Source organism: Budorcas taxicolor, chromosome X, assembly GCF_023091745.1.
Source record: "Budorcas taxicolor isolate Tak-1 chromosome X, Takin1.1, whole genome shotgun sequence".
Taxonomy (NCBI): domain Eukaryota; kingdom Metazoa; phylum Chordata; class Mammalia; order Artiodactyla; family Bovidae; genus Budorcas; species Budorcas taxicolor.
The window spans coordinates 76561656-76573936 of record NC_068935.1 but is presented as its reverse complement, the minus strand read 5'-3'; the positions used below and the strand labels follow the sequence as shown (position 1 = coordinate 76573936).

At 39.5% G+C, this 12281-nt stretch overlaps 1 protein-coding gene across 1 annotated transcript; it reads left to right on the top strand.

Annotated features, from left to right (window-relative positions):
• The first annotated feature begins 214 nt into the window (after nt 1–214).
• Nucleotides 215–727, top strand: ZCCHC13 (zinc finger CCHC-type containing 13). The gene has a single exon (XM_052663740.1). The coding sequence runs from the start codon at nt 215–217 to the stop codon at nt 725–727; it is 513 nt and encodes a 170-aa protein (XP_052519700.1).
• Nucleotides 728–12281: the final 11554 nt, after the last annotated feature.

Below are 12281 nucleotides of genomic sequence, written 5' to 3'. Positions count from 1 at the left end.
CATGCTTTGGGCTTCAACTAGAGGAGGAAAGTCAGGTGGGAGGGGCTGCTGGAAAGCCTGTGACACAAGAATGGGGCTGTGCGCAAGCCTTGTGTGACGTCACTGAGGCCCCTAGAGAAAAACTGCCAGTTCTGTCTAAGGCGCCATAAGCGGAGTTGTGTCAGGGCCTCCCGGGCAGCAGTGGACCCGCTCCCTTGTAGATCCCACCACAGCCATGAGCAGTAAGGAGTGCTTCAAGTGTGGACGCATTGGCCACTGGGCGCGGGGATGCTCTAGAGGAGGAGCTCGGGGGCGTGGAGCTAGAGGCCGTGGCCGTGGAGCTCAGTGCAGTTCAACCACCCTACCCGTCATCTGTTACCGCTGCGGTGAGTCTGGTCATCATGCTAAGGACTGTGACCTTCTCCATGTCATCTGCTACAACTGTGGGAAAAGTGGCCACATTGCCAAAGGCTGTGCCGAGCCTAAGCGAGAGGGAGAGCGTTGCTGTTACACCTGTGGCAGACCAGGCCATCTGGCTCGTGATTGTGACCATCAGGAAGAGCAGAAGTGCTACTCTTGCGGCAAAAGAGGCCACATTCAAAAAGACTGCACCCAAGTCAAGTGCTACCGTTGTGGCGAGATTGGCCACGTGGCCATCAATTGTAGAAAGATGAGTGAAGTCAACTGCTACCGCTGTGGCGAATCCGGACATTTAGCCCGGGAATGCCCAATTGAGGCTACCGCTTAATTTTTCCCTTTGTTCCTCCCACCTCCTTTTGCTGACTGATAATTGTATTATTGTCTCTGAAACCTCTTCTCTGACCAAAGATTGATAGATTGAGGCTACTTCTGGGTCAGTGTATTTTAATCACCATGTTAAAAGAGGAAAGGGCTGATTAAAAATAAAAAAATCTCAAAAACATTACTCCAACTTGTAGATCTCTTATAATTAATGTGTTTCTGCATCGCTGATCACTCGGATCATTGAACATCCTGAGCGTTAGGCAACTTCTAGATTCTTTGAATGCATTTTGATTTAACATTTAATCAAGAGCCACTGTGTGCCAACCACTGTTTGAGGAATTGGATACATATCAGTGAATAAATCAGACCAAGTTTGCAAACACAGACCTAGAATCTATTAACAAGTAAAAGAGTGTGTCAGATGAAGATAAATAGCCATAGAGAAAAAAAAAAACAAAAACAGGTAAAAGGATAGAGAATGTGTGTGGGGGGACATATATTTCTGTCTTAGATACACAAGGCACCCTGAGGAGGTGACATTTCCTCAGAGACTCGTTGCACAAATAAAGCTGATCCTAGAAATGTCTATGAGCTTGCCAAGTAGCTTTAACTTTAGTTATGTATTGATTGCTTTGATTTATTTGAACTCCTTAGCTTTTAAATGACAATGAAATACATCTCTATCTGGTTGTACAAAAGTGTATAGTTTAATGAAAATAACCCAGAAAAATATGTATAATGTGTATAAGTAGCTTTGAGAGAGAGCAGTGAGAAAGCAACCAAACAAAGAAAACCATAGTAGCAAATTGTGAACATAAAGATACTGGTGATTATTTAGACATAAATATTTTTTAAAATCTAAGAAAACAGGTGTAAACATTAAGATTCAACATAGATTTGGGCTTTGGTAATTTCAAAAACACACATTTTCTCAGGTATGAATATTATGTTTAGGAATTTCTGAAAAATACATTTTTCACAGATATGAATATGTTCAATTACATATGCTCCGATCCATTTTTTAGAAATCAGATATGAAAAACTGAAGTTCTATAAAATAGAAAAGGCAATTTTAGATTTTATATAAAACCTGGGATGAGGAGTGGTAACTGTTGGTGTCAAGAGAAAATTGAAGTGATGATGAAAAATGACTTACAAAATAACAATGATGACAATACTACATATCAAACAGAATGTGATAGAATTTATATCAGAAAAGGTAGTGTAGAGGATACAGTTCATGATCCATAAACTCAAATGGTCAAAGAAATGTATCTGGTTTTATAACTGAAGACACATTCTGTTTTGAACGTCCATAAGACTTGATGTGTGACCTTTCATCCCCATCTGAAAGACTCTTTCAATTCAGCTGAGTTTGACCTTTTGTGACCCTCTTGCGTTCCTAGAAATTGATTCTGTCGCTCTCTGTGCTGTCTCAACAAGATAAACTCAATCACACTACTAGCCTCTCAATGGAGCAATTGGGGCAATCTCAGTCCGGTCTGTCAAAACACAGCTGAAAACTCCTATATCACACCGAGCCAAACAAATTCTTGAGTCTCATCATGGTGCTGAGCTCTATTTAGGAGAGGAACACAGGAATCTGCTTTTGAATTCTGTACCCCTTCCCCCACAACCATCTGGTGCTTCATTTCCCATGCCCTCAGAATCTTGTCCCAGAGCTGGAGGAGGAAAAGAGGCAATGTCCCTTTATTAAGGACACACACATCAATGAAGGCCTCTTTAAATTCCCTTTAGGCATCTTTTCTAATCTCAGAGGAAGGAAGGCTTATTTTGACTCACCAGTACCCTGTGCCAGAAGTTACAAAATGGTAGCCCTCTTACTGAATCAGGTCCACAATATGTTTGACCTACACGTTATCAACATTAGATGCCAACATCTAAAAATTGGAATATTTCCCATGGAAATTCTTTTACTTCTTTTTGGAACAAAACCAAAGATCAGGAAGCAATAGGCACCCATTTCTGTGTGGAAACTTTTAGCTGGAGGTAAGCAGCGCTCTCTTCCTCTAGCCAAGTCACAAGTTCCCTCTTTAACTTCAGAGAAAATGAGGAAGGAATTTAAGCACTTTACTACAAAAAAATCAGCTAAACACGAAGACAGTAATGCAGAGAAATGAGGGACAAAGCTATAAAGCATACAGGAAACAAATATCAAAATGACAAAAGTCCTTTTTTTAAATCAGTAATTACTTAAATTGTCAATCAATAGACTCTCCAATGAAAAGACTGGTATTGAAAGAATGGATATAAACACATGATCCAACTACATATGGTCTAGAAGAGACTCATTTTATATCCACAGACACAAATACATTGAAAGTGAAAGGATGGGGTGGGGGGAAATCCACGTAAATTGTAACCAAGAGAGCAGAGATGGCTAGACTAATATCATCCAAAATAGACTTTAAACCAAAAAAGTTTACAAAGACATTATGTATTAATAAAAGGCTTATTACCAGGGCTTCCCTGGTGGTTCAGAAGGTAAAGAATCTGCCTGCAATGCAGGAGACCTGGGTTTGAGCCCTGGGTCAGGAAGATTCCCTTGGAGAACAGAATGGCAACTCACTGCAATATTCTTGCTTGGTGAATCCCATTGACAGAGGAACCTGGTGGACTACAGTCCATGAGGTCACAAAGAGTCAGACACGACTGAGTGACTCACACAACATTAATAAAAGGTTTGATATAGTTATATCTTATTGGCCAGAGTATGGAGGGATGAGGACCTCATACATTACCACTGGGGGCAGGAAATTCATATAACATTTCTGGGAGTCAATTTGGCATTATAGGTCAAAAACCTTTAAAAAGTCTTTATCCTTTGAAGTAAACATTACACTTCTAGAAATTTAAGAGAATGATCATAGATATATACTCAAAACATACATTAAAAATAGTGTTCACCTCAACATTATTTATTGAACTGATACACAAGAAACATTTATCTTTAAAAGGTATGGAATCTAAAATGTGACACATGTATAAGATAAAATACATTGCTGCTACTAAAAATCATGTTATACCAGAATGTTTATTGACACAGAGAAATGATCAGGCTATCAAATAAATAGTACATACACTGTAACATAGATATTTTCCCTGTTATAAAAGCTCTGATTGATTCTACTTTCTAAAACAAGAGTAAATGCTAAAAATAAATAAATTTAAAAATTTAAACTCCCTAGGTATTTTAAAATGTATAAATCACTTACTAAATAAGTGTAGGTTCAAAAAGGTAATCACAATGAAAATGGCCAGCAATTTAGAAGATGGAAACAAAGCTTATGGACTCCAGCCAAAAATAGTATATCAAAGCAAAATATTTTATTACATTATAATTCAGAAAGATTTTCTTTAAAAAACTTAGATAAAACTGCAGAAATTAGAGAAATGAAAAAAGATTAAAACCAAAAAAATTTAAAAACAAATAGTTTAGAACTGATAATCAGTTTCTTTGAACAAAATAAATATATTTAAAATAGAAAAACCTGAAGAAGACACATGTACTTTTTTAAATGGAAGGAATGCATAAATATGGAAATTAGGAATATGAAAACGTATCTGGAAAAAAGGCCAGAGCCAGAGAGATTGTTGTTCAGTTTCTCAGTGATATCCGACTGTTTGCAACCCCATGGACTGCAGCACACCAAGGTTCCCTGTCCTTCACTATCTCCCAGAGTTTGCTCAAACTCATGTCCAACCACTGAATGGTCTAGTGGTTTTCCCTACCTTCTTCAATTTCAGTCTGAATTTGGCAATAAGGAGCTTATGATCTGAGCCACAGTCAGCTCCTGGTCCCTTTTTCACTGACTGTAGAGCTTCTCCATCTTTGGCTGCAAAGAATATAATCAATCTGATTTCAGTATTGACCATCTGGTGATGTCTCTATGTAGAGTCTTCTCTTGCATTGTTGGAAGAGGGTGTTTGCTATGACCAGTGCATTCTCTTGGCAAAATTCTGTTAGCCTTTGCCCTGCTTCATTTTGTACTCTAAGGCCAAATTTGCCTGTTACTCCAGGTGTCTCTTGACTTCCTACTTTTGCATTCCAGTCCCCTATAATGAAAAGACATCTTTTTTGGATGTTAGTTCTAGAAGGTCTTGGAGATCTTCATAGAACCATTCAACTTCAGCTTCTTTAGCATTACTGGTCGGGGCATAGACTTGCATTACCGTGATATTGAATGATTTGCCTTGGAAATGAACAGAGATCATTCTGTCATTTTTGAGATTGCATTCAAGTACTACATTTCAGACTCTTTTATTGACTCTGATGGCTACCTCATTTCTTCTAAGGGATTCTTGCCCACAATAGTAGATATAATGGTCATCTGAGTTAAATTCATCCATTCTAGTCATTTTAGTTCGCTGATTTCTAAAATGTCAACGTTCACTCTTGCCATCTCCTGTTTGACCACTTCCGATTTGCCCTGATTCATGGACCTAACATTCCAGGTTTCTATGCAATATTTTTCTTTACAGCATTGGACCTTGCTTCCATCACCAGTCACATCCACAACTGGGTGTTGTTTTTGCTTTGTCTCTGTCTTTTCATTCTTTCTTGAGTTATTTCTCCACTGATCTCCACTAGCATATTGGGCACCTACTGACCTGGAGAGTTCCTCTTTCAGTGTCCTATCTTTTTGCCTTTTCATACTGTTCATGGGGCTGTGAGAAGATACCCCACATCCAAGGGCAAAGGAGAAGCCCCAGAAAGATGGTAGGAGGGGCAAAGTTGCATTTAGAATCAAACTCCATTCCCGCCAGAGACACTCAGATGGCTGAAACAAACCTTGTGTGTACCAGGACCCAGGGACCCCACAAAGACTGAGATAGAACTGTGTTTGAGCATCTGCTGTGGAGGTACGGGTCAGTGGTGGTCTGCCACAGGGACAGGGGCTCTGGGTGTGGGTATGGCATAAGTCCTCTTGGAGGAGGTGGCCATTAACCCCACCACAGAGATGCCAGAACTTACATAAGACTGGGAAATAGACTCTTGGAGGGCACAACAGAACCTTGTTCACCAGGACCCAGGAGAAACGAACAGTGACCCCACAAGAGCCTTGCCTGTGAGTGTCCAGGAGTCTCCAGTGAAGGCATTGGTTGGTGGTGGCCTGCTACAGGGTTGAGGGTGCTGGGTGTAGCAGTACATGCATGGGATCTTTTGAGGGAGGTCACCATTACCTTCCTTACCTCCACCATAGTTTGGTCCCAGGTAAATATCAGGGAGGGAACACAACTCCACCTATCAATAGAAAATTGGATTAAAGATTTACTAAGCATGGCACCACCCATCAGAACAAGACCCAGTATCCCCTTTAGTTAGTCTATCCCATCAGGAAACTCTTATCCTTTTCCATCAGAGGGCAGACAGACTGAAAACCACAATCACAGAAAACTAACCAATCTAATCACATGGACCACAGCCTTGTCTAACTCAATGAAACTGTGAGCCATGCTGTGTAGGGCCACCCAAGATGAATGGGTCATGGTGGAGAGTTCTGCAAAATGTGGTCCACTGGAGAAGGGAATGGCAAACCACTTCAGGATTCCTGTCTTGGGAATTCCATGAACAGTATGAAAAAGCCATGCTCAGTAAATCTTTAATCTAATTTTCTGTTGATGGGTGGGGCTGTGTTCCCTCTCTGGTGTTTGACCTGGGGCCACACTATGATGGAGGTAATGAAGATAATGACGACTTCCTTCAACAGGTCCCTTGCATGCACTGCTGCACTGAGTGCCCCTGAACCTGCAGCAGGCCACTGCTGACCCACGCCTCTGCTGGACACTCCTGCACACTCATGGGCAAGTCTGGGTCAGTCTCTTGTGGGGTCACTACTCCTTTCTCCTGGGTCCTTGTCCACACAAGGTTTTGTTTGTGCCCTCCAAGAGTCTGTTTCTCCAGTCCGGGGTAAGTTCTGACGGCTCTAAGGTGGAGTTAATGGCAACCTCCTCCAAGAGGGTTTATGCTATACCCAGGTATGCAGCACCCAGAGCCCCTGCCCCTGTGGCAGGCCACTGCTAACCCGTACCTCCACAGGAGACACTCAAACACAGTTCTGGCTTATACTCTATGGGTGCTTTGGGTCCTGGTGTGCACAAGGTTTGTGTGACCTTAGGTAAGTTTTAATCCCTGTGAGACTATATTCTTATCTGTAAAATAAATAATAATACCTCAAAGGGTCATTTTAAGAATTGCTTGAGATTTTTACATGTCACATGCTTGGCACAATGTCTTGTTGTTTGTTCAGTCACTAAGTAGTGTACAACTCTTTGCAATCCCATGGACTGCAGCACGCCAGGCTTCCCTTTCCTTCACTATCTCTCAGAGTTTGCTCAAACTCATGTTCACTGAAGCAGTGATGCACAATGTCTAGTACATGGTAAAAATTCAATACACAATAGCTGCTATTATGTGTACCAGACTGCTTTTAAAATTATGAGAGCAGTGATTATAATTTTATACTTAATATACTTCAATATCAATGAATACACATTATTAAAATGGCAAATTAGGCAAATAATGTGACTATTACTAAGTTGATTATTGCCACTATTAAAATAGTATAACTCAGATGGTTTGGGGGGGCGTTATTTCCCAAGAAAAAATAATTCCCAGTAAATTATTGACTATTCCAAAGCATAAGAGAGACAACACACTAATTTTCTATAAAGCTAACATATCTGTAAAGCTACCATAGAAAATTTTAGCAAATGCTAGTAGAAAAATTTTTAAACCCTGCAAACTAATTTTATTTATGAATACTAGTACAAAAATCTTAAGTAAAATTACTGGAGTACAAGTTAGAAATTTCTTAGTTATTAAAGGCAGACTTACTGCTACTTAATACTTACTACAGATTTACTACTAAAACCTGGCTTAAGCAGAAAGTGGATTCAGGGTGACATGTAATAAATTAGGGGTAGGTGAGGTTTCAGGCATGACTAAAAACAGAAATTCATACTGTCATCAGGGTCAGTTTTTCTGTTTCTCCATCTCTCAGATTTACTTCTGCATTGAGTAAAAGCAGAATAAGTAATTCAAATCAAGTTGCTTATTATAGACAACTTTAAAAACTGGTCAAAATATTAAGCACCATTTCTATACAAGTATCACAGAGCTAACAAGATAGTGAGGTATGGCTGGAATAAAATTCTGGGAAGAAACAGGAATCCTGAAAAGTGGAGAGGGACCTATCAATCAGATTTACTTCTGCTTACATTTGCCAAAGCAAAGATGTACCTAAGAGACTTTGATTGTGCCTCTTGAAATTAGGGGGACAAATATTCAGGCGTTCAGGGCACACTGAGGATGATAACTCTGGTGAACTATAGCCCATTTGTTTTGGCAGGAAAGTGGAAACCTCTTCACATATTTACAACAAAGGGAACATACTGCAGGGAACTGGCACACAGGTGATGGAGGATCTGAAATCCAAATGGGATACGACGGATTAATAAGAACAAGATGCCACAATCACTCTTGGGTTGGAGATACAGAAGTAAGAGACAGTGTCACTGGGGCTCCGGGGTCACCTAGTGGAAGCTAGAACTGTAGCAGGCCTGTCCAATTGGAGCCACAGAGAAAATGGAGCCATTACCAGAGAAGATGCCCAAAGTAGAAAGAAACGCTCTGACCTCTTTCTTCCTCCCAACCATGGAGGCTTTTCTCCAACAGGCTGGGAGTCAGGGAAGGTAGGAGAATAGTTTGAGAAGAAACACAATCAGGAGAACACAGACCCCAAAAAGCTGCACTCCAAGGATGAGAATGAACCAGAACTAAAGCATCCTTTTCCATTGCAGCTTATTAGACTACTGTTCCAGTTTAAATGCAGATAACTCAAGGCATCAGGCCATGTTATTGATAGCAGAATACTAGTTAGAACATTTGGTACTAGTTAGAAGACCTAATTTTATTATTATTAAGATGACTGACCCACTATCATACATTTTTCCCAACTTTGCTCTTAAATATATATTCATAGTCATGTGTTTACCATGTTACACCTTAGACAACTACTGAAAAAATTTCCCAGAAGTTTTTAAAGTTGTGATTAAAAAAACATACAACATAAAATTTACCATCATAATAATTTAAACTGTATAGTTCAGTAATGCTAAGTATATTTACATTGCTGTGCAACAAATCTTGAGACATTTTCCATCTTACAAAACAGAAATTCCATTCCCTTCAACAAGAACTTCCCATTTCCCTCCTTCCCTAAGTCCCCAGTAACCACCATTTTACTTTCTGTTTCTATGAATTCTCCAGAGACTTAATATTTGTTAATATTTGTTGAATGCACATGGCGTATATATAGAGTGCATTGAACTATTTTTTCAACTTTCCTGTGTGAATTTTTTTCATAATAAAAAAGATGAAAAGTAAATGATTAGGCAAAACAGAAATACCAAACAAAAATGGACATTTTTCAGGCAAACAAAAACTAACAGATTTTTTGTTGTGGAAGAGGGAAAATGATACCAAATAATAGGTCAACTATACAGGAAGAAATGGAGAGCAGTGAAAATGGTGGGTGCTGCTGTGGAAATAATGTCATTGTCACTAGAGATGAGCAAAACGTATTATCTGAGGGAAGAAATGATTCAGTTTTTAATTCAATAAATGTCTAAGATTAAGAAAGTTCTCTACATCTACTGTTGATGAAAAACCTTTGTGTTCTAGAGGCAATAATTGTCTGGGCTTTCAAGATGAAGATGAACACTTTTGAATACTAAAATGAAAAATAAAAGTATAAGCATGGCAGCTCCTCAAAAAATTAAAAATATTACGATATGATTCAGAAATTCCACTTTTGGGTACATAACTAAAATAATTGAAAGTACAACACTGAAGTCAGATTGATTATATTCTTTGCAGCCAAAGATGGAGAAGCTCTATACAGTCAGCAAAAACAAGACCAGGAGTTGATTGTGGCTCAGATCATAAACTCCTTATTGCCAAATTTGGACTTAAATAGAAGAAAGTGGAAAAAACCACTAGACCATTCAGGTATGACCTAAATCAAATCCCTGATGATTACACACTGGAAGTGAGAAATAGATTTTAGGGACTAGATCTGATAGACGGAGTGCCTGATGAACTATGGACGGAAGTTCGTGACATTGTACAGGAGACAAAGATCAAGACCATCCCCAAGAAAAAGAAAGGCAAAAAAGCAAAACGATTGTCTGAAGAGGCCTTACAAATTTCTGTGAAAAGAAGAGAAGTGAAAAGCAAAAGAGAAAAAGAAAGATATACCCATTTAAATGCACAGTTCCAAAGAATAGCAAAGAGAGATAAGAAAGCCTTCCTTAGAGATCAGTGCAAAGAAATGGAGGAAAACAACAGAATGGGAAAGACTAGAGATCTCTTCAAGAAAATTAGTGATACCAAGGGAACATTTCATGCAAAGATGGGCTTGATAAAGGACAGAAATGGTATGGACCTAATGGAAGCAGACGATATTAAGAAGAGGTAGCAAGAATACACAGAAGAACTGTACAAAAAAGATCTTCACGACCCAGATAATAACGATGTTGCAATCACTCACCTAGAGCCAGACATCCTGGAATGTGAAGTCAAGTGGGCCTTAGAAAGCATCACTACGAACAAAACTAGTGGAGGTGATGGCATTCCAGTTGAGCTATTTCAAATCCTGAAAGATGATGCTGTGAAAGTGCTCCATTCAATATGCCAGCAAATTTGGAAAACTCAGCAGTGGCCACAGGACTGGAAAAGGTCAGTTTTCATTCCAATCCCAGAGAAAGGCAATGCCAAAGAAAGCTCAAACTACCACACAATTGCACTCATCTTACACGCTAGTAAAGTAATGCTCAAAATTCTCCAAGCCAGGCTTCAACGTAAGGGAAGTGTGAAATTCCAGATGTTCAAGCTGGTTTTAGAAAAGGCAGAGGAACTAGAGATCAAATTGCCAACATCTGCTGGATCCTCGAAAAAGCAAGAGAGTTCCAGAAAAACATCTATTTCTGCTTTATTGACTATGCCAAAGCCTTTAACTGTGTGGATCACAATAAACTCTGGAAAATTCTGAGAGATGGGAATACCAGCCAACCTGACCTGCCTCTTGAAAAACCTGTATGCAGGTCAGGAAGCAACAGTTAGAACTGGACATGGAATGACAGACTGGTTCCAAACAGGAAAAGGAGTATGTCAAGTCTGCATATTGTCACCCTATTTATTTAATTTATATGCAGAGTACATCATGAGAAACTCTGGGCTGGAAGCACAGGCTGGAATCAAGATTGCCGGGAGAAATATCAATAACCTCAAATATGCAGATGACACCACCCTTATGGCAGAAAGTGAGGAAGAATTAAAGAGCCTCTTGATGAAAGTGAAAGAGGAGAGTGAAAAAGTTGGCTTAAAGCTCAACATTCAGAAAACTAAGATCATGGCATCTGGTCCTATCACTTCATGGCAAACAGATGGGGAAACAGTGAAAACAGTGTCAGACTTTATTTTTGGGGGGCTCCAAAATCACTGCAGCTGGTGACTGCAGCCATAAAATTAAAAGACGCTTACTCCTTGGAAGGAAAGTTACGACCAACCTAGATAGCATATTCAAAAGCAGAGACATTACTTTGCCAACAAAGATCCATCTAGTCAAGGCTATGGTTTTTCCAGTGGTCATGTATGGATGTGAGAGTTGGACTATAAAGAAAGCTGAGTGCCCAAGAATTGATGCTTTTGAACTGTGGTGTTGGAGAAGACACTTGAGAGTCCCGTGGATTGCAAGGAGATCCAACCAGTCCATCCTAAAGGAGATCAGTCCTGGGTGTTCATTGGGAGGACTGATGTTGAAGCTGAAACTCCAATACTTTGGCCACCTGATATGAAGAGCTTACCCATTGGAAAAGACCCTGACGCTAGGAAAGATTGAGGGCAAGAGGTGAAGGGGATGACAGAGGATGAGATGGTTGGATGGCATCACCAACTCAATGAACATAAGTCTGAGTAAACTCTGGGAGTTGGTGATGGGCACGGAGGCCTGGCATGCTGCGGTTCATGGGATTGCAAAGAGTCAGACACGACTGAGCGATTGAACTGACTGAACTGATAAACCTGAAGACACATTGGTATATAGCATATATAATTCATAGCAGAGTTATTCACATCAGCCAAGAGACAGAAGCAACCATAGTGTCCATTGACAGATGAATGGATAATCAAAATTGTTATAAACATGCTATGAATGGTTATTCAGCCATAAAAAGGAAGGAAATTCTGATACATACTATAATATTAATGAACCTTAAAGACATTTTGCTCAGTAAATAAGCCAGACATGTAGGAGCAAATATTGTGTGACTCCACAGTATGAAAAGCCAATCTACAAAATGGGAGAGAATATTTGTAAACTGTATGTCTGATAAAGGGTTAATAAAAAATATACAGGGAACTTACAGAATTAATTCAGTAGCAAAAAGAATAACCTGATTAAAAATGGGCAAAGGACTTGAATAGACATTTTTCCAAAGAAGACATTCAAATGGCTAACAAGTATATGAAAAGG

Coding starts and splice junctions, on each gene's coding strand:
- ZCCHC13 (XM_052663740.1), top strand. CDS start 215: ATGAGCAGTAAGGAGTGCTTCAAGTGTGGACGCATTGGCCACTGGGCG.